Source organism: Ceratotherium simum, chromosome 3, assembly GCF_057802395.1.
Source record: "Ceratotherium simum simum isolate JZ-2026a chromosome 3, ASM5780239v1, whole genome shotgun sequence".
NCBI classification, from domain to species: Eukaryota; Metazoa; Chordata; class Mammalia; order Perissodactyla; family Rhinocerotidae; genus Ceratotherium; species Ceratotherium simum.
In genome coordinates, this window is record NC_141902.1 from 60153384 (window position 1) to 60174205 (window position 20822).

A 20822-nucleotide genomic window follows, 5' to 3' on the forward strand; every position below is an offset into this window, starting at 1 on the left:
CACTGGTGTCGCACAGAGATAAAGTGATGACTGACCCCTGAGTTTAAGTGACAGAATACTGTGGCTCTATTTTTCACATGTAGTTCTGCATTTTAGGGAATGTGATGAAGAAAAGAAAGGAATCTCTAAAGACCCATTTATCTATGAGGTATGAACAATTTATTTGGTTTTTAAAAACAACTCAATAATCCTAAAACTGTGAGTTTTTAAAAGTTGGGTTTATTGAAGTTAATTTACATAGAGTAAATTTCACCATTTTGAAGTACAGTTCTATGAGTTTTTACAAATGCATTCAGTCATATAACCACCCCCATAAAAAAGTTTTAAAACATTTCTATCACCTCCAAAAATCTCCTCATGTCCCTTTATAGTCCACCCTTTCCCCTCCTCCCAGTCCCTGGCAACCACTAATCTATTTTCTGTCTGTTTTCTGTCTTGTGTTTTGCCTTTACCAAAATGTCATATAAATAAGGTCATACAGTATGTAGCCTTTTGGGTCTGGCTCTATCATGAGTATAATGCATTTGAGATTCATCTATGTTGTGTGTATCAGTAGATCATTCCTTTTTATTGCTGAATAGTATTCCATTGTATGGATAGACTACAGTTAGGTCATCCATTCACCAGTTGGACTCTCAGAATGTTTCCAGTTTTTGATAGTTATGAATAAAGCTGCTATAAACATTCATGGATTTATTAAGCATCTAATATATGCCAAGTGTTCCATGGGTAAACTCTCCATAGAGTTTAATTCATAAAGTAATTATCGAACTAAAATAAATTATATACTAAAAGACAAATAATCTGGGGAAAAACAGTCATAAATGATAAGGGTTAATATCCATATATATATAAAATATATAAAAAACTTTTAAAAATCAATAAGAAAAAAGACAACTATAGTAGAAGAATAAGAAAAGGACTCAAATAAGTAATCACAGAAAGAAAAATACAAGTATAGTTATCTCTCAGTATCTGAATTCTCACTAACCAAACTCAGGAGTCAAGTCTATCCAGGTATGTGTAGTAAACCCTCCCTATCTGAATTCTTGCTGTTTGATGCTTCTATTAGTTTCCTAGGGCTGCTGGAACAAAGTACCACAAATTGGTTTGCGTAAAACATCAGAGATTTATTCTCTCACAGTTCTGGAGACTAGGTGTCTGAAATCAAGGTGTCAGCAGGGCCATGCCCCTGCTGAAGGCTCTAGGAAAGGATCCTTCCCTGCCTCCTCCTAGCTTCTGGTAGCTTCCAACAATCCTTGGTGTTTCTTGACTTGTAAACACATCACTCTTATCTCTGCCTCCATTAGCACGTGGCATTCTCCCTGTGTTTCTGTGTCTCTAAATCTCTCCTTATAAGTATACCAGTCATTGGATTTAGGGTCCCCCTAATCCAAGTTAATCCTCATCTTACTTGATTACATTTGTAAAGACCCTATTTCCAAATAAGGTCACATTCAGAGGAACCTGGGGTTAGAACTTCAACATGTCTTTTGGGGGGACATAATTCAACCCACAACAGTTCTTGAAATGCAAGAACTTAGTAGATTAGAATAACACAGCAACCTTTGCTCTTTCAACTTGATATCTAAACGCTTTAATAGCCAAACTAAGAAATTAAACAGATTCAAATAATGAGAGACATTTGTCAATAATAAGCATATTAGAGACTGTTCACCTTCATTAGTGATCAAATAAATGAAAATTAAAACAATAACAGGATACTATTGTTTGCCATGAGATGGTAAAAATAAACAATGAAAATACTCAATATGTTAACATAAGTGATAGGAATGCAAATGTGTAGGTATGACATATTTGAAAGGCAATTTGACAAGATCAGTGTGATTTTAGCTATTCTTTTTAAGAAAGTAATTCAAGGATGTCCATTTTCAATTGTTTACTATAGCAAATAACTCCATATGTCACACAACATGGAATTAGTTATATGATGGTAGAGCTGTGGTACTAGACAGCCAAAGAACATTTAATGGCATGGAAAGAGGTTCATGATATAAAACTATTACAATATCCTATTTTTATTAAGCAAAATCCTATTTATATATCTAAATAATAGATACATTTCTATTTAAATAGATTTATTTATATGCCTGGAAGAAGATCTGGCAAACTATACACCAGCCAGGCTAATAACAGTAGTGATTACCCTGGCTAGTAGAATTTATAGGTGAGTTTTAAAAAATCTCTTTTAGCTATCTATTTTCAAACTTTTCTACAGCAATTGGAATAAAAAAATACAGTTCCTATAAATTGATAAAGTTCTAAATTCCATAGTATAATCAGAAGAAAAGATAACATATAGTAAAGTGCAAATTTTATGGTACATAACAGTAAATACAATATGATTAGAGGAAGAGGATGTCAGTGTGATCCTAATCAAAAGAAGCTTTACAAGGCAGGGTACAGTGTAGGTGGGTCTTGAAGTGTGTAGGTAGAGATATAAGAGCTAGATTTTCTAAATGTGAAAAACAACGTGGGTAAAGAATAAGTGAAATCTTATTTTTAAAACTGTTTTGTTCAAATTCTCTTTTCCAGTTACTTGCATAGAACTGGTCTTTATATGTTTAAATATTTGTACACATATGTATGTGTGTATATATATCATTGCTTGACATTATCTGTTTTTAATAGACTGATGTCCAAGTGCAGTTGATCAGCAAAGGCCAACCGAACCCTTTGAAAAATGTCCTAAATGAAAATGGCGTCATATTCATCATGGAAAAAGTGGTAAGTAGTACTTGGGCTTTGTGGTTGTTTAATTCTTAATAGCCAAATTTGGTTTCTTGGGAATAATCTCAAATGTGCTCATTTTTTATAAGCATATTAGTGAAAGTGGATTCTAATTTTTTTAGGGATACAATGCTATCGAATAGAATGTGAACCACATATGTAATTTAAAATTTTCTAGTAGCCTCATTAAAAACAAAGAAATAAGTGAAGTTAATTATCATAGTAAAATTGACTTTTTTTAATTTTGTTGTCCAGTTCTTTGAATTTTAACACATATATAGAATCTGGTAATCACTACCACAATCAGGACATGAAACAATTCCATCACCCCAAAAAACTCCCTTGTGCTATTCTTTTAAAATCATACCCTCCCCCAGCCCCTACCTCCTGGAAACCACTGATCTCTTCTCTGTCACTGTAGTTTTGTCTTTTTAAGAATGTCCTGAATGGAATCAGGCAGTGTGTAACCTTTTGAGTCTGGCTTCTTTCACTCAGTATAATGCCTTTGAGATTCATCCAAGATGTGTGTGTATCAGTGGTTTATTTCTTTTGATTGCTGAGTAGTATTCCATGATATGGATATAGCACAGTTTATTTACCCATTCACCCTTTGAAGGACATTTGGGTTGTTTTCAGTCTTCAGTTATCATGAATAGAGCTACTGTAATCATTTTTGTACAGATTTTTGTGTAAGCCTAAGTTTTCTTTACAGGAAATACCAAGGAGTGGGATTGCTGGATCTGAAGTTAGGTTTAATAATTCTTTTTATTTAATATATCTAATATTATCATTTCAATACCTAATTAATACAAAAATCATTAATGAGATATTTTAAGTTTTTTTTTTCCATACTATGTCTTCAAAATCTAGTGTGTATTTTACACTTACATCTCAATTTGGTCTGGCCATGTTTCAAATGCTCAATAGCTACCTGTGGCTAGTGGCTACTGTATTGAATAGCACAGCATAAATAGCTATGACTCATAAGGTTCAACTTTAATTTTTGTTTGTTAAATGTAACAAGAGGGAACTTCTTATTTTTTGTATCACTTTATAATTACAACCTTAAACCTTTGTGTTTTAATTGTGGTAACTGTTTTGGCAGAGCAATTATAGTGATTTTTATTGAGTGCTGATAATACTGTTGTGTTACACAGTTGCTTTGGGGCCAGGACCCATTCCTTTGGTTACATTGTTTCTTGAATTAGATAGGAGTAGGTTCAAATAGGGGAAAGTGGACTTTCCTTTAGGAGGAACGCCTCTGTCTGCTTTAGGACCCTCATACTGTCTGAGTGGGCATTGTGATGAATGAACAGGGAGCTCTTTATTTTAAATACACACACACAAAAACTCCTTTCTGAGGAGAGGAGCTACTTTGTCTTTTATGTTGATGAAAGGGTGTTATTACTGGTTATCTATGGTGGACAGATGCTTGGAAAATAATTATAGGTGAAGTATGTGGTTGGATTTATTTATTTATTTTTTGTGAGGAGGACAGCCCTGAGCTAATATCCATGCCAATCCTCTTTTTGCTGAGGAAGACTGGCCCTGGGCTAACATCCGTGCCCATCTTCCTCTACTTTATATGGGACGCTACCACAGCATGGCTTAACAAGCGGTGCATCGGTGTGTGCCCGGGATCCGAACCGGCGAACCTGGGGCCGCCACAGCAGAGTGCATGCACTTAATTGCTTGCGCCACCGGGCTGGCCCCTATGTGGTTGAATTTAGACTTTTGTTATGGGGAGAAGGAGAAATGTATGTGGAGCAAAAGCTAAAAAAATTAAGATGGTCAGATGAAGATGAGTTATCTAGGAAGATAAAGACGAGCAGAGAGATTTGTGGAAATCCTGGGTTAGGATACTAGTGTGAATGCAGTTTGCAGTTGTGAGGAGTTACCTGGAATTCAGTGAGGCCCTGGCACTTTGGGATGGGGAACACTTAAAATGGCTTTTATTCCTGTGAAGATTAGTAGAGCTTAAGGCATGAGTTTTAGAGTTTAGTTTAGAGTTTAGAGTTTAGATGGATATTGAAAAGTAGTACAGAGGAAAAAACAATATTGGGTTCTTCTAGTTCTAGGAGCTATTTGGAAAGCCAGGCCTGGAAGGGAATGAAATCTGGAAACTAGCAAAAGAAATTGAAAGTTAAGGAAACATCAAGGTCTGATACCTATTAAGTCAGCAGAATATTTACTGCCAGAAGAGCTTAATGAGTAAGAACTTGAGTTTTGAAGGCAGACTACCCAGATTCAAATGTTGGCCTTGCCACTCAGCAGCTGTGTTATTCTAGGCAAGTTATTTAGCCATTCACCACCTCAGTTTTCCCATCTATAAAACAGGACTAATAGTAGCATCTATTTCAGGGTTTTTACAGAGAATAAAAGAAAACTTAGACCAGTAGCTGGTACATAGTAATGCTCAGGAAACGTTAACTCTTATAATTACTGTTACTATTGGTAAGGCTGAGCTATTTAGCTACTTAAACATATAGGTATCAGAAACACATAGCTATCAGAACCCTGATAACACAAATGAGAGTGGATAGCCCTCAGAGGAATAGATTTAAGGAGTAAGGGCAGTGGACCTTTGAGTTTGGGGAGTGAAAAATCGGACAAAATCTGGGAGTCTCCCATGGGTTTCCCTTGGTATGTAGTCTTTAGTTCATCATTTTGTACATGTTGGAGCACTTCCTTTTCTAATGGCATCAGATGCTTCCTTTATCAGTAGCAACTTAGATCAATATGTTTATAGGACAGTGGAAATGCTTCTGATGGTGAGATTTGTTGGTACCAAACTGGTGTGTAGCTATGATTCTTGCCATAATCCAGTCATTTGTGCTTAAGTGTTTAGAAACTGGTACATTGTGTTCTAGCATAGTGAAGAGTTGACTGTTATCTTAAGTGTTCTTTTACCTAGTTAAATAAATAAAAAACATTTTTAAAGCCTTTAGAAAAGGAAGAAACAAGTCATGTTGAAGAACTACAATCTGAAGAAACTGCTATTTCTGATTTCTCTACTAGTGAGAATGTTGGGCCACTTGCTTTACCAGTTGGGAGAGCAAGGTAAGTTTTTTCTTTGTGTCGGGATAGAAGTAGAGGTGGAGGGTAGGATTTAAATTGAAGCATTCTTGGGGGTCAGCCCGGTGGCACAAGCGGTTAAGTGTGCGCGCTCTGCTGTGGCGGCCGGGGGTTTGCAGGTTTGGATTCCAGGCGCACATCAACGCACTGCTTGTCAAGCCATGCTGTGGCGGCGTCCTGTATAAAGTGGAGGAAGATGGGCACGGATGTTAGCTCAGGGCCAATCTTCCTCAGCAAAAAAAGAGGAGGATTGGCGTCAGATGTTAGCTCAGGGCTGATCTTCCTCACAAAGAAAAAAATAAATAAATAAATTGAAGCATTCTTATAAATATTGGGGAAAAAATGTGTGTCTAGCCCAGATCCCTCCCCTACCCTCTAGGCATGCATACCCAACTCTCCAAGGATCACTCTCCTTGAATATCCATAGGTATCCCAGACGTGACTAAGAAGACTGCTGTAGGGCCGGCCCCGTGACTTAGCAGTTAAATGCGCACGTTCCGCTGCTGGCGGCCAGGGTTTGGATCCCGGGCGCGCACTGACGCACCGCTTCTCCGGCCATGCTGAGGTCGCGTCCCATGTGCAGCAACTAGAAGGATGTGCAGCTATGACATACAACTATCTACTGGGGCTTTGGGGGAAAAAAATAAATAAATGAAAAAATTGTAAAAAATTATAAAAGAAGACTGCTGTAATCTTCCCTTTCTCCACGCCCCTGTGCCATTTATTGCTGTTGCTTCTTAATTGTTTTCCTTGTGTCTAATCTGGTTCCCCTTCAATCTTTTGTCCTTGCTGCTGTTGGAGTAATCTTTTTTTTTTTTTGTGAGGAAGATCAGCCCTGAGCTAACATCCATGCTAATCCTCCTTTTTTTGCTGAGGAAGACCGGCTCTGAGCTAACATCTATTGCCAATCCTCCTCCTTTCCACCCCCCCCAAAGCCCCAGTAGCTAGCTGTATGTCATAGTTGCACATCCTTCTAGTTGCTGTATGTGGGACGTGGCCTCAGCATGGCAGGAGAAGTGGTGCGTCAGTGCGCGCCCGGGATCCGAACCCGGGCTGCCAGTAGTGGAGCGCGCGCACTGAACCGCTAAGCCACGGGGCCGGCGCAATCTTAATAAGATGAAAGTCTGATCATGTTGCTTCCCTGTTTAAAAATCCTGCAGTAGTTCTTGTTGCCTCATGATAAAATCCAAATTCCTTATGAGTGACACATAGGAGCCTTCATTGTCTAGTCCAGTGGTCCTCCACCAGGGGTGCCATACCCAGTGGGCATTTGGAAATATGCAGGGGTACTTTTTGGTTGTCACAGTGACTGAGGGAAGCTATTGGCCTGAGCCATGGATGGTAACATCCTGCAGTGCATGAGGAATTATCCCTCCTGCACAATGAGGAATTATCCACCCAGACACCAGGAGTGCCTGTTAGCAACTCTACTGCCTCTGTCTGCCCTGCCAGCTTCACTTCCTGCCTGTGTGGCCATATGCAGTTCCCTCTGCCTGGCTTCCCTCACCCCCAAAACCAAAAAGTCTTTGCCATCAAGGAGTTCTGGAGGATATAGTCATGTAGATAATAACAGAGAATAATGACTATAACAATATTCACAAAGTGGCTTTCCTTCTTCGTGGTTTTTGTTTGTTTTGCTGTGTAGAAACTTTTAAAATTTTTTTGTAGTTAATCAGTCTTTTCCTTTGTGACTTCTTGATTTTAAGTCATATTTGGCCTTTTTTCTTTTCTCGCCCACAACTTGAACATTATTTATGTGTATTGTTTTCTCCAGCCAGTGTCTGGATGATCCATATGCTCATCGTTTCTTTGCTCTGCATTCCTTCCTGCATTTCAGACCTTCCTTCTGGGATTATTGTATTTCCTTTTTGAAGTACAATCCCTTAGAAATTCCTTTCCTGAACATCTGTTGGTAATAAATTCAGTTTTCATCTCTTTGAAAAGAAGTTTTTAAGCCACATTTTTGGGTAACTTTTAATTTTGATACACTTTCAAATTTACAGAAAAGTTAAAAGATAGTACAGGAACTTCTGTCTACGCTTAACCCAGATTCACCCATTACGTATTTACTTTTTGCTGCATTTGCTTTGTCCTTCTCTCTCTCATTCCTCCTCTTGTCCTCCTCCTCCTCCTCTTCTTATTCCTCCTCCGCTTCCCCCATCTATAAGCATACACATATCACACACACAGTTTTTAATGAAATATTGACAGTATGTTGGAGACATTGTGTTCCTTTACCCCTAAATAATTCACCGTGTATTTCCTAAGAACAAGTACATTCTCTTACATAACCGCAGAACAATGATCAAAATCTGGAAATTTAATGTTGTTACAATACTATTATCTAATTCACCGTCTGTATTCAGATTTCCTTAAGTGTTCCAGTGACGGATGACCTCAAGCATCTTTTCATGGGCTTACTGGCTCCTACTTTCTCCCCCCACCCCCCAGCTTTATTGAGATATAATTGACATATCCTATTTATTTCTTTTGCTTAATCTCACAGCCTGCTTCCACTCCCACTGAACAACTACTCCCGCCATGTTGAACTCCCTACTTATAGTAGCTATAATCCTGGCGCACTCAGTCGCTTTCTGGTGCATGTGTCTTGATCTGCTGTTGTGCCCTTCTCCCACTTAACTGGGTGAAATATTTATGTATTTTGCCACTTAATTTCCAGATTTTTGTTTCTGGGATACTGTGATATTGTGATTTATAGTAAGAAACATATCTGTGGTCTTCGTCCACTGTTCCTGGCACAGAGTTCCTAAAACCCTTGGAATTTCCTAAGTGATGAGAATGATAAAGGTGTCTTTTGCTAATGGAAAGCCCCTACGTAACCTAAGGATGGGGCGGTTGCCAGGGGAACCAACCGTGTGATTAGAGGGTTAGAACTTTCAGTCCCATGCCCTCTGGGAAGGGGAGAGAGGCTGGAGGATGAGTTCAGTCACCATTGGCCAATGATTTAATCAATCATGCCTATATAATGAAGTTTCCATAAAAACACAGAAGGAGAGGGTTTGGAAAGGTTCCGGGTGAACACATGGAGATGCAGGGAGAGTGGCATGCTGGGACAGGGCATAGAAGCTCCGTGTCCTTTCCCCATACCTTGCCCTATGCATCTCTTCCATCTGGCTGTTCCTGAGTTATATCCTTTCATAATAAACTGGTAATCTAGTAAGTAAAATATTTCTCTGAGTTCTGTGAGTTGCTCTAGCAAATTAATCAAACCCAAGGAAGGGGTTGTTGGAACCTGCAGTCTATAGCTGGTCAGTCAAAAGCACAGGTGACAACCTGGACTTGCAGTGTTGTCTGAAGGTGGGTGGGAAGAGAGACAGTCTTGTAGGACTGAGTCCTTAAACTATGGGATCTGATGCTGTCTCTGGGTAGATAGTGTCAGAATTGAGTTGAAACGTAGGACACCCAGCTGGTGTTGGAGAATTGCTTGGTGTGGGGAAAAACCCCACGCATTGAAATTGAGTGCAGAATCTTAGTTGGTGATCAGAAGTGGGATCAGAGTCAGAATCGTAGATACCCTTCATGATATCTTTGGAAAAGAAAACTCTTGACTGATTGATAATCTCTACTTATAATTTATTCTTCCTACTCTTGTATTCAAGGCAGTTAATTGGACTTTACACCATGGCTCACAATCCTAATATGACCCATTTGAAGATTAATCGTCCAGTTACCGCCCTTCCTCCCCTCTGGGTAAGGTGTGACAGTTCGGATCCTGAAGGTACCTGTTGGCTGGGAGCTGAGCTTATCATAACAAATAACAGCATTACAGGGATTGTCTTATATATGGTCAGTTGTAAAGGTGAGTGCTCACTCTTCCTACTTTTATGGGGGTGTGTATATGTGTGTATTTATTTATTTGTATAGTTATTGTTTTGTGTTTTTTACTGAAAATTGATATTGTTAAGAGGGAAGTGCACACGATGGAACTTGTGTTAGCCATCATGAATCTAGTGGAGTCTGTAACTGCAGCATGTAGGAGATAGTCCACGAACACCAGAAACAGATCTCCAGAGGTCTGGACAGGAGTTTATGGCTGTTTTGTTTGGGTTTCATTTGATTTATATGTGTGTATTTTTGGAAATTTTCATTGGAGAATAAAAAAATGAATATAATGACATCATCCCAGTCTCATAGTAGACATTTAATTTTACTTTTGGTAGTAGTATTGACCTTTGTTCCACTTTCATTTTATAAAGATTTTATTCATCTATGATTTAAACTTTATTTTCAACAATTATTAGCGTTAAGTTGTGGTACCCTCAGACTTTCAGGGATTATAATTTTCTAGCTCTAGCAGTGTAATTTTGAACTATACTTTTACATTTTTTTCTTTATGTCCTATAGCTGATAAAATTTATTCTGTAAATCTTGAAGACTTAAAAAATTCACACAAGAAAAGACATCACTTATCTACTGTAAGTATTTCTCTTCTACTCATATTATTTTCTTCAAACTGTTATCGACCTGCCTTCCTAGTTTAAAGGTTTTTTCATTCCTTATATCACTAGATATTTTTCTGTAGTATCAAAATGTTTGTGTTTATTTTCATATAAGCTAATGACTAAAATTAAAATGTCTGCCTTCTTGCCTTTTAGCTACTCTTTGGGATTAAAAATAATTGTCTTATTTTTCTATTTGGGATAAAAGTATAGCTCTTTTTCTTCTTTGGGGAAAAGAATCGAAGTAGTTTTGATAATGGGCCTTTGGTCATGTGAAAGCATAGCTAACTGGTCTGCGGGATGCACTCTTTAGGTGACAGCCAGGGGCTTTGCCCAGTATGAGCTCTTTAAGTCCACTGCCTTGGACGATACGGTTGCTGCATCGCAGACTGTGATCACTTTGGATATTTCCTGGAGTCCTGTGGATGAGATTCTTCAAGTCCCGCCACTCTCCTCAACTGCAACTCTGGTAGGAGCGGAGCCTGCTTTCTGTTGAGTTAATGAGGCCCCTAGATGCGGGTTTAATTTTTACATGCTTGTTGCTAGTGCTACGTGCTTCCAGCCCCAGGCAGACAACTGTGAAAGGCTCCGTTGGCCCCTAAAGTCTCACCAGGGCAGCCAGTGGAGGTATTGCCTGGAGATCTGATCTATCAATTGCCCATAGTATTGCAGTTATGTGACTTAAGAATTTTCCAGTAATTAATAAAGTCTCTTGAGTGGGGACTCAAAGGAAATCATCAAAGTGACTTATTATCTCTGCTATTCTTAAAAGAGTATAGATATTGGCAACACATCAAGAATCATTATATTATTAAGTCTTTTCACCTTATATTTACATTTCTAGAACTCTATCTTGAGAAATTAATCAGAATGGCTAATCAAAATATATGTACAAAGATATTCAATGCAATGATATAGCTGTGTTTCCAAAGTATTAAAAATAAAACCTGAATTTCAATAGGGAAATGATTAAAATAGACTTCCATGATGAGATACACATTCTTTAAAAATCATAATGTCTTTAATAATAATAGGAAATGCTTACTATTAAGCAAACAAAAGGAAAAAGTACAAAATTGTATATATAGTGGGATCTCTACTATTTTTAAAAAATGTGTACACAGAAGCCTGGATAGTGTTAGTCGAGGTTGCCTCAGGGTGGTGGGATTATGGATAATTATATTCTTAATGCTTTTCTTTTCCTGCAATAGGAATTTACATACAATGACATTTACCTTTTTCTTTTCTTGCATCCCCCACCTTTATTTCAAAGATCTTAGAGGTTAAAACCTTGACCTCTGGCTAAGACAGCACACTGTTGCTTTAGTTAGAAGGAGTCTAATGAATGTATTTATTAGAGGGGTTTTATTTTTGGTGTGTGGTAATGCTAAATTTGTCACTGAGTCTTGAGATGTATTTATTTATATTTCTCCCACTTGTCCTCTTGGAAATTCAGTGGAAAAGAGCATGTGAGCAGAGCATTGTTGCATGTAGGTACAATTGTGGTGTAGAGAGAGGATGTGGTGGCCTGAGTCTAGGTTACTGTATGGGGATGGGCAGTATCTATGGTATCTCTGGGTAAGATGTTCTAAATGAAGTATGCCCCTACTTTTTCAACTCATTAGTGCTTTATGAAATATATTTTTTAATGTGTGGGTAGTTTGAAATGCAAGTAACTGTGACCCTTATGCTGAGAAGATGCAATTACCAGTGAAAACTGACTTTGGGAATTTTTTAGAATATTAAGGTGGAATCAGGAGAACCCAGAGGTCCTTTGAGTCACCTTCACAGAGAACTGAAATTTCTCCTTGTGAGTATCCTTCTAGAATTTGTTACTTGCATTCAATCTCATGTTTTCATAAAAATGTTTGCTCACATCATTGTTATGTTGTGTTCTTCAAAATTTGTTCCAAATGTTATGTATTCAGTAGATACTCTTGGCAATTTGGTCAGTTTAATTTTATTATGTGGTGGTTGTCCTTACAATTAAAGGGAGCGCTAGATACTTATAACCATAGTCCTTCTGTCTTTTCTATTGGAGTGTTTGGTTTTTATTCATATGACAGATTCTCCTCTTTCCAGGTGGGTCAGCTGCCAGTTTATTCCAAATGCATATATAAGCTGCTTGTTAATAACTGGGACTTTGATTGATGCTAAAGATTAACGAGCGTGTATTTCAAGAATTTTATGTCTCAGTAATTTTAGCCGCACTCTACAAATTGAATCTCAGGGGTGCCTCATTTTAATGCAGTAGAAATTCCAAATGTCTTAGCCTGGCATACAGAGCCAGTTATATCCAGTCGCTACGCTACTTATTTCTTTTTTCTTTTCTTTTTAACAGCTTTATTGAGATATAAATTACATCCTATAAAATTCACTCATTTTAAGTGTACAATTCAGTGGTTTTTTAGTATACTTACAGAGTTGTACACCCATGACCATATTTAATTTTAGAGCATTTTCATCTCCCCAAAAAGAAACCCCATTAGCTGTCACCTCTGACCCCGCCAACCCCTGGCAACTGCTAATCTACTTTCTGTTGTACTTTGTTCCTTTTTATTGCCAAATAGCATTATATTGTATACATATACCACATTTTGTTTATCCATTCATCAGCTGATGGACATTCCAGTTGTTTCTACTTTGGGGCTATTGTGAAAAATGCTGATGTGAACAGTCATGTACAAGTTTTTGTGTGACATATGTTTTCACATCTCTTGGGTGGAGTTGCTGGGTCATATGGTAAATTTGTGTTTAACTTTTTGAGGAACTGCCAAATTGTAATTGTTTTCCAAAGTGGTTATACCATTTTACATTCCTACCAGCAGTGTATGAGGGTTCTAATTTTTCTATATCCATGCCAATGCTTGATATTGTCTGTTTTTTTTAATTATAGCCATCCTAGTGGGGATGAAGTGGTATCTCATTATAGTTTTGATTTGCATTTCCCTGATGGCTAGTGACATTGAGCATCTTTTCATGTTCTTATTGGCTCCTACTTATTTCTTTAGCTTAATCTCACACCCTACTTCTACTCACACTGAACCCCCAACCCTCGCCATATTGAGTTCCCTGCTTATAGTAGCTCCGATCCTGTCACACTTTGTCACTTTCTGGTGTGCATGTCTTGATCTGCCTAGTGTGCCCTTCTCTCACCCCTTTGCTGGGTGAGCTCTCGGTGACATCTTCGCCTAGGATGCTTGCACTGATCCCCCAGAACAGCTTATGCTGCCTGTGCTTTGTACTGCCATAGAACTCCACACACACCTCTTGTCAGAGTGTCAAACACAGTAGTTTGTTTACTTCTTTGTCTCCCCTAATAGACTTGAGGGCCAGGTACCCTGTTGTGCCTTCAGCAGCTAGCACAGTACCAAGCATTTTTAATTCTTTTACCTCCTATTATTATCTCCCTGTTTGTACAAAACTTCTTCTTTCTTGACAGCTCCTCTTTCAGGACCCTTTCTGTGGGCTTCCATCATACTACTACCCTCATGTCTCTGCCCTTCTCTCTCCACCCCGGTGGAGAGATTGTCCATTCAGTGATTTGACTAAGTTTATAAGGGACCTCCAGACTCCCATCTTGAAGCTGATACCAGTTCCCATCTTTCCCACTTCCGCCTAATTATTTCCCACTTGAGTAGAGTGCTGTGGCCTCGAACTCAGTATGTCCAAAATGAAACTTGAAATCTTCTCCAGATTAGATCCCCTTAGAAAGCCCACCATTTCTGTCTGTGGTTCCACCATTTCCCAATTTCCCAGGCTAGAAACCTTATATCTTACTTTAGTAAGAACTATATCTACCAGCACCACTACGTACCACAGCTAGAAGCTGCCTCTGTGTGCCAAGCATGTGGTGCTGGATGGTTCCCTTATTTTTTGCCTGAGACGTAAGCAGCTGGTAAGTGGAAAGGCTAGTGCAAAACACATTCAGATACATGTCTGTCTGTCTGACTTGAAAGTCCATGCTTTGTTATAATTTCCCTACAAATGCACAGAATCTTAGATGTGCACATGGCCATGCCCAGATTAAATCTTCAGATTTAATCCCCTGTATTTTTATAAATGGGTAGGGTTTTTTCTTTTCTTTTATTCTACATATTCTTCTCTCTCTCTCTCTGGAATAAACTGTTCTTTTTTCCTTTGAACTTTCTGTCACTGTGCCCATCTTGGTTAAAGCCCTGATCACCTCCCTCCTGGCCCACTCTAATGATCTTTCGTTGTTTCTCAACGGGGATGCTATTGGTATCTTGGGCAGGACCGTTCTTTATGGCTGGGACCATTGTACACTTTGCAGTATGTTTAGCATCCTTGGCCCCACCAAACTAAATATTCAGAGTGCTCCTGTACCCCCGTCATTGTGACACCCAAAGTTATCTGCACATTTTTCCAAAGACCCCCTGGGGGTGGAGGATGATATCACTTCTGTTGAGAAACATTGTACTTTCTCTTTTCCTTAAAATCCATCCTGGGTATTTCTGACAGAGGAATTTTTAACTACTTGACCATGTCATTTTCCTGCCAAAAAATCAACAGTGGCTGTTGCCTTCCATATGAAATAAGTCTTTTCAGGTTTTAAGATCACTATTCCTGTCTAGCCCCTATTCCTTCTAACCTTATCTCCCACTGCTCCCTGGCTGTTTTCTCCACCCTGGTTGGAGTCATCCCATCCTCTTCATCTTAGTCCATGCTCCTTCCCTGCTGTAGCCGATGGTTCCCACATTTGAGTTGAGCTCATCTTTCAAACTGTTCCTCTTTCACACTAGCCTATCTTGACCCCTTTTCCTTACTTCTGTTTAGATATTGTATGTACAGGCATACACGTTTATATTATTTTTATATAAACTTCCATTCTGTTTCACATTTGTTGTTCCCTGATTATTGCATCTGTATTATCGGTCCTTCTTAACCAAAATTACAAGCATCTTTGGGCAGACTCATCAGTCTTGAATCCTCTGTAGCATCTATGCATGTGGCACTATAGTACAGAACAGCATCTTTGGCATCAGACTGTTGGATGTATGTCCTGGCACTGTCAGTTACTGATTGGTGACCCTGAGCAAGTTACTTAACCTCTCTTAGCCTCAATAAAATGGGGATGATAATAATGTCTGCCCCATAGGGTTTTTGCGAGGATTAAATACCGTACTACTTATAAAACAGAACAGTTCCTGGCATGTGATTAAACATTCAAGAGATATTATAATGATTAATATTATTATTAAATACATCCTTATTGATTAAACTATGTTTTTTGCTAACAAGTTTTTGGGTTTGTTTTTTTTTCATCTCCCATAGGTTTTGGCTGATGGTTTGAGGACTGGTATAACTGAATGGCCTGAGCCCCTGGAAGCAAAATCTGCTGTTGAACTTGTGCAGGAATTTCTGAATGGTCTTTGTTTTCCTAACTCATGCTTATATGTTGTTTATTTTTCTTAATTGAGAATTTATACCTGCTATATTTAAATATAAGTTGTCTTTTTAGGCTTGGTATTCTTTTTGGTTGGGATATATATAAAGCTATGAGGTCTGTCCTAGTCAGAGGGACAGCTTTCATTCTGAATTGCTAATGGTAAAGGTCTAAGTAATTTTAAGAATTAATAATATTTAATTTAAATTTTATATACCACAAGCATATTTGAGATTGTAGGAGAAGAGGGATGGAACAGTAACCTTCGAGTACTTATTGCGTGCCCGACATATGTTAGGGGCTTTCACTGTACCTCGGTTTACCCTCACACCCTGACCTGGTGGGTACCTACTATGACCTCCATTGGAGAGTTAAGTAATTTGCTCAACTCCCCAATTATGCTTCTGCTTTCTCATTTGACATTTGAAAATGGGATTAGGATGGAAATGATTTGGAAAGCAGAAAAATAAAATCCAGAGTTAATAAGCTTTTGCCACTTTCTAGACTTAAATAAGCTGGATGGATTTGGTGACTCTACAAAAAAAGACACAGAGGTAAGTGATTATTATCAGTTAGAAGTGCACTGAAATAGGTTTTAAAATTTGGTTGTACTGTTATCTTTCATGTCTTACCATCTCAAATGGATCTGGCACAGCCACGGCAGCATTTTGAGGGTAATTTTTTGTTCTTTAATGTTGGCACTGGTGATTTTTTTCCTTAAGAACTGATAAATATTTTTAAAGAGAACTAATACATATGTAGTGTTAATTTCTCTACTGCAGGGAAGGAGAAATGACTATGTTAATATATCATAACATGGTATTACTATAGTATTCTGATATACTGCGAGATGGTATTTAATGTGCCATACGTGGTATTGTTATATTAAGCTAAATGTGTTGTCATTTGACAAGTAGGAAAATGGAGACTAAGGTAATTTAAATATTTTTCCATGGAAGGAAAGTTGAGTGCTTGCTTTTAGGCATCACATTTTTAAAACCATTTTAGGGGTCCAGTTTGTCCCTGTTGATTTATTTGTATTTCCTCATTAGTGAATGAAGTTGTAGAAAATTCATTCACATCTGTGTGTGTGTTCATGGATCCACATTTTCTTGGAGCGGCACTTGAAAGCTTACTGGCCTTAAACTCTTTCAACTTTTTTTTTTTAAATAAACTGAGTATCTCTGATGCTTGCTTCCTTTTCAGACCGTGAAGCACGACGGTGCTGCCGTTGACCGCTCCATCGAGTGTCTCCTCACAGTGCGGGGTGATCTCGATTTTGCTGAGCAGCTGTGGTGCAAAATGAGCAGTAGTAGGTGTCCACCATGATTGTAAAATAAAATTTTTTCTGTTATTTCTTAGGTTTATTTTTAAGTCTTTTGGAAATAGTACAGTGTGTACTACTAGTCTCGTGTGGACATCTGGTTCCTATCTTAGCAGGTTCATTTCTAATAATGCATTGGCACTTCTAATCAAGAATTGTACTATGACAAGGCAATTCATAGAATCTGTTTTATTCTCCTGCCTGAAGTATAAGACTGAGGTCGTTTTTATGCTATATTTATATGAACCAAAACATATACCTTAGTGAAATTATAATTATTAAAAGAAGGAAAAGATATTCCTTAATATTTTACTAAGTATGTTATTTTGTGGCAATGAGTTCAATTTCTTTCTTTGAAATGCATTACATCTTTTTTTTTTGGATTTAATTTCCTTCTCCTTTCCCATCCGTAAAGTACTTGTCTTCTACTTCATTTATGTATCCTTAAGGTTAATTACATATTTGATCTGCAGAAATAATAATGAAAATAATGTTAGACTGACTTGCTTTCCAAGGTGTGATTTCCTATCAAGACTTGGTGAAGTGTTTCACATTGATCATCCAGAGTCTGCAGTGTGGTGATATACAGCCGTGGGTAGGTGTAGCAGTGTGTGTTAGAACGTGTTCTTGGCAGTGTAGCACGATGGTTAAGAACACAGGCACCAGAGCAGACTGCCTGAGTTTGAATTCCAGCCCTGCTACTTTCTAGCTGTGTAAACTTGGGCAGGTTCCTTTACTTCTCTGTGCCCTAGTTTCCTCATCTATAAAGTAGGGGTGGGAATAGTCCCTACCTCATAGTGTTGTTGTAGGATTAAATAATTTAATTCATGTAAAGCCCTTAGCGCCTAGCTCATAGCTAAGTGCTCAGTATTTGTAAGCTACTAATATTGTTGTTACTGTTGCTATGAATGATCATTCTCATGTACTACTGATGTGAGTACAAATTGGAACACTCTAAAAAGCAATTTTTGATAATATATTAAGAGCCTCAAAATGTATCGTGCCCTTTGAATCAATACTTCTTTTGTTAGCATCCATCCTAAGCTCATACACAGAAATATGTATCAAGATTTTATGTATTAGAATAGTCATTACAGCCTCATTTATGGTAGCAAACATTGTAAATTATCTAAATTTCCACTATTTTTCTTTCTTTATTGAGATATCCACTATTAATGGAATGACTAAGTGAATAATGATAGAGCCACATAATGGCACATGTAATAGTTGCTAAAAATGATGCTGACAGATGATGTAAAGAAGTGCATATAAAGTTCAGTAAAAAGAAAAGAGTATACACTGTTGTATAAAAATTGTAATTTTGGAGAGAAAAACCTGGAAGCAAATATGTTAAAAATGTTACAGCAGTCACCTCTGGTGGTAGGGTTACAAATGAGTTTTTCCGACTGCATTATACATTTCTGTACTTTACAGATTTTCCATGATGAATTTGTGCTTTTATAATTAAGAAAAAGCTAAGCAAAAAGCTAGGAACGAAAAGATTTCTCATTTAATAGGAATTATTTTAAATAATGTGGTTGCCAGTTCATGACTGTAAAACTTAAAACTTGCATAGATGTGAACAAGGATACACCCCGGAGCAAAGGCGTGCAAACTCTCGTCTAATTGGGCATTAGTGATTCTAAGCATTTTAGTCTTGGCCATCGAATTTTTCTCTTGAGAGTTTCTGTGTTTGTGAGATATTTATAGGTATATCCCTACCACGTGCAACAAAGTGCGGACGAAGTGAAAGTAGTTTAAAAAAAAAAGAAAATGTAAAAGATTGTGATGAAAATTAGAGATAATAAAAAGACAGTAGGGAGATGTCAACTATTTTAGGTTTGTTTAAAATTAATTGTTTGTGGCCAGCCCCGTGGCTTAGCGGTTAAGTGCGCGCACTCCACTACTGGCGGCCCGGGTTCAGATCCCGGGCGCGCACCGACGCACCGCTTCTCTGGCCATGCTGAGGCCGCGTCCCACATACAGCAACTAGAAGGATATGCAACAATGACTTACAACTATCTACTGGGGCTTTAGGGTAAAAAAGGAGGAGGATTGGCAATAGATGTTAGCTCAGAGCTGGTCTTCCTCAGCAAAAAGGAGGGGGATTAGCACGGATGTTAGCTCAGGGCTGATCTTCCTCACAAAAAAAAGAAACAAACAAACAAACAAAATGAATTGTTTAACATTTGGAACACATGTTAGATCTGTAAGTTCACAGCTCTTTTTAATTTGCAAATGATCAAGTTGTGTGATTAATTGCTTTGGACTTAAGCAAATAAGGTAGGAATGGCACTTTGGAAACTGACGTGTTTGTAACTTGGGGGCTTTTATTTAAACATTTTGTAGTATCAGGAGACTAAAAAGGCAAGCTTGTTTTTAGCTTGTAGCTAATGCAGTTTGCTTCTCTTTTGCTTACTGGACTTGTTTATCTTTTTATTTATGGTTTTGTAAAATTTTCTTGATTTCTAGCTCCATAGTGGGAGTAATAGTTTACTAAGTAAGCTCATTCATCAGTCTTATCATGGAACCATGGACACAGTTTCTCTCAGTGGGACTGTTCCAGTTCAGATGCTTTTGGAAATTGGTTTGGACAAACTGAAGAAAGATTATATCAGTTTTTTTATAGGTAAGTCCCTTTCCCAGCTCAACAAATTAAAAAGTACATCACAATTGTCAGCCATAGGCAATCTGAGATTTTATCTTTCTCCTTGTCTCTAGTGTGTAGTCCTGGCTTTGTCCCTGGTTCACCCTGAGACAAGCATTTCTGTTCTTGGGCCTTAGTTTCCCCCTCAATAAACATATTAGGTTAAAGATAACTATAGATTTTGTTTGTCAGTTTTTAGTTCAAACATTTTGAGATTCTCTGAGGTTAGTGTAGTAAACAAAAAACACTTTTTTGAGATGCTGTTTTAATATCTGACACCTGGTTGTTTTGTTAGAGGCAAGCTGTGATAATTTTTATAATTACTAGTATATATTTACGGTGTAATGTGCCAGAAAATTTGGCTCTTTGTGAGAAACTGTTTAGCTTGAGCATTTCTTTTATACATGAACTATGAAAATTTTTTCTTAGGTTGCTCAACATGTAATAGACAATACCTAAAGCTTATTTACATATATGTGTTTTTTTAAAATAGGTCAGGAACTTGCATCTTTGAATCATTTGGTGAGTTTATTTTTTTATTCTAAAGTTGATTTTTCTTTTATTAAGTCATTCTGCTTATAATTATTAAGTGCCTATTCTGTGCCAGCCTCTGTCCTAGGTCCTAGGAAACAGATAAATAAAACAGTCAGTGCCCTTAATGATACTGTCTGGTAAGGCAGACAAAAAAGTAGCCCACTCAGTGTCGTTTCATGATACTGAATATAGCTGTATCCTGCTTAAGCCAATGTACTCCCACAACTCTCATTTATCTTCTTTGATAGGCCCTACAGAATTTCCTATGTTCTTTAATATATTGATTCACAACATGCTTTTGTGGGGCTGGCCCGGTGTCGTAGTGGTTAAGTTCACACGGTCTGCTTCGGCAGCTTGGGGTTCACAGACCTGGATCCTGGGCGTGAACCTATGCACGGCTCATCAAGCCATGCTGTGGCGGCGTTCCATATACAAAGTAGGGGAAGATTGGCACAGATGTTAACTCACGGACAATCTTCCTCAAGGAAATAAAGGAAGATTGGCAACAGATGTTAGCTCAGGGCCAATCTTCCTCATCAAAAAAAGAAAAAAGATGCTTCTGAGTTTCACAGTCGTGATTATGGGCTTTTGTATTTTCCTGGTGTATTGATTTAGAAAGTTTAG

The 20822-nt window shown here is 38.0% G+C and overlaps 1 protein-coding gene across 5 annotated transcripts in view; it reads left to right on the plus strand.

Annotated features, from left to right (window-relative positions):
• Positions 1-20822, plus strand: part of ZWILCH (zwilch kinetochore protein) — a 35530-nt gene that overhangs the window by 2759 nt on the left and 11949 nt on the right. For 3 of the 5 annotated variants that reach the window (XM_087428576.1, XM_087428577.1, XM_087428580.1), the window contains exons 2-14: positions 97-148; positions 2653-2748; positions 5693-5811; positions 9447-9646; positions 10192-10262; positions 10600-10755; positions 12025-12096; positions 15582-15675; positions 16198-16247; positions 16900-17005; positions 17533-17612; positions 19490-19646; positions 20158-20186. In XM_087428576.1, the coding sequence (XP_087284702.1) occupies positions 97-148; positions 2653-2748; positions 5693-5811; positions 9447-9646; positions 10192-10262; positions 10600-10755; positions 12025-12096; positions 15582-15675; positions 16198-16247; positions 16900-17005; positions 17533-17612; positions 19490-19646; positions 20158-20186 (1282 nt within the window). The remainder of the gene's footprint in view (positions 1-96; positions 149-2652; positions 2749-5692; positions 5812-9446; positions 9647-10191; positions 10263-10599; positions 10756-12024; positions 12097-15581; positions 15676-16197; positions 16248-16899; positions 17006-17532; positions 17613-19489; positions 19647-20157; positions 20187-20822) is intronic. The other 2 variants (XM_087428579.1, XM_087428578.1) reach the window with 2 other exon arrangements.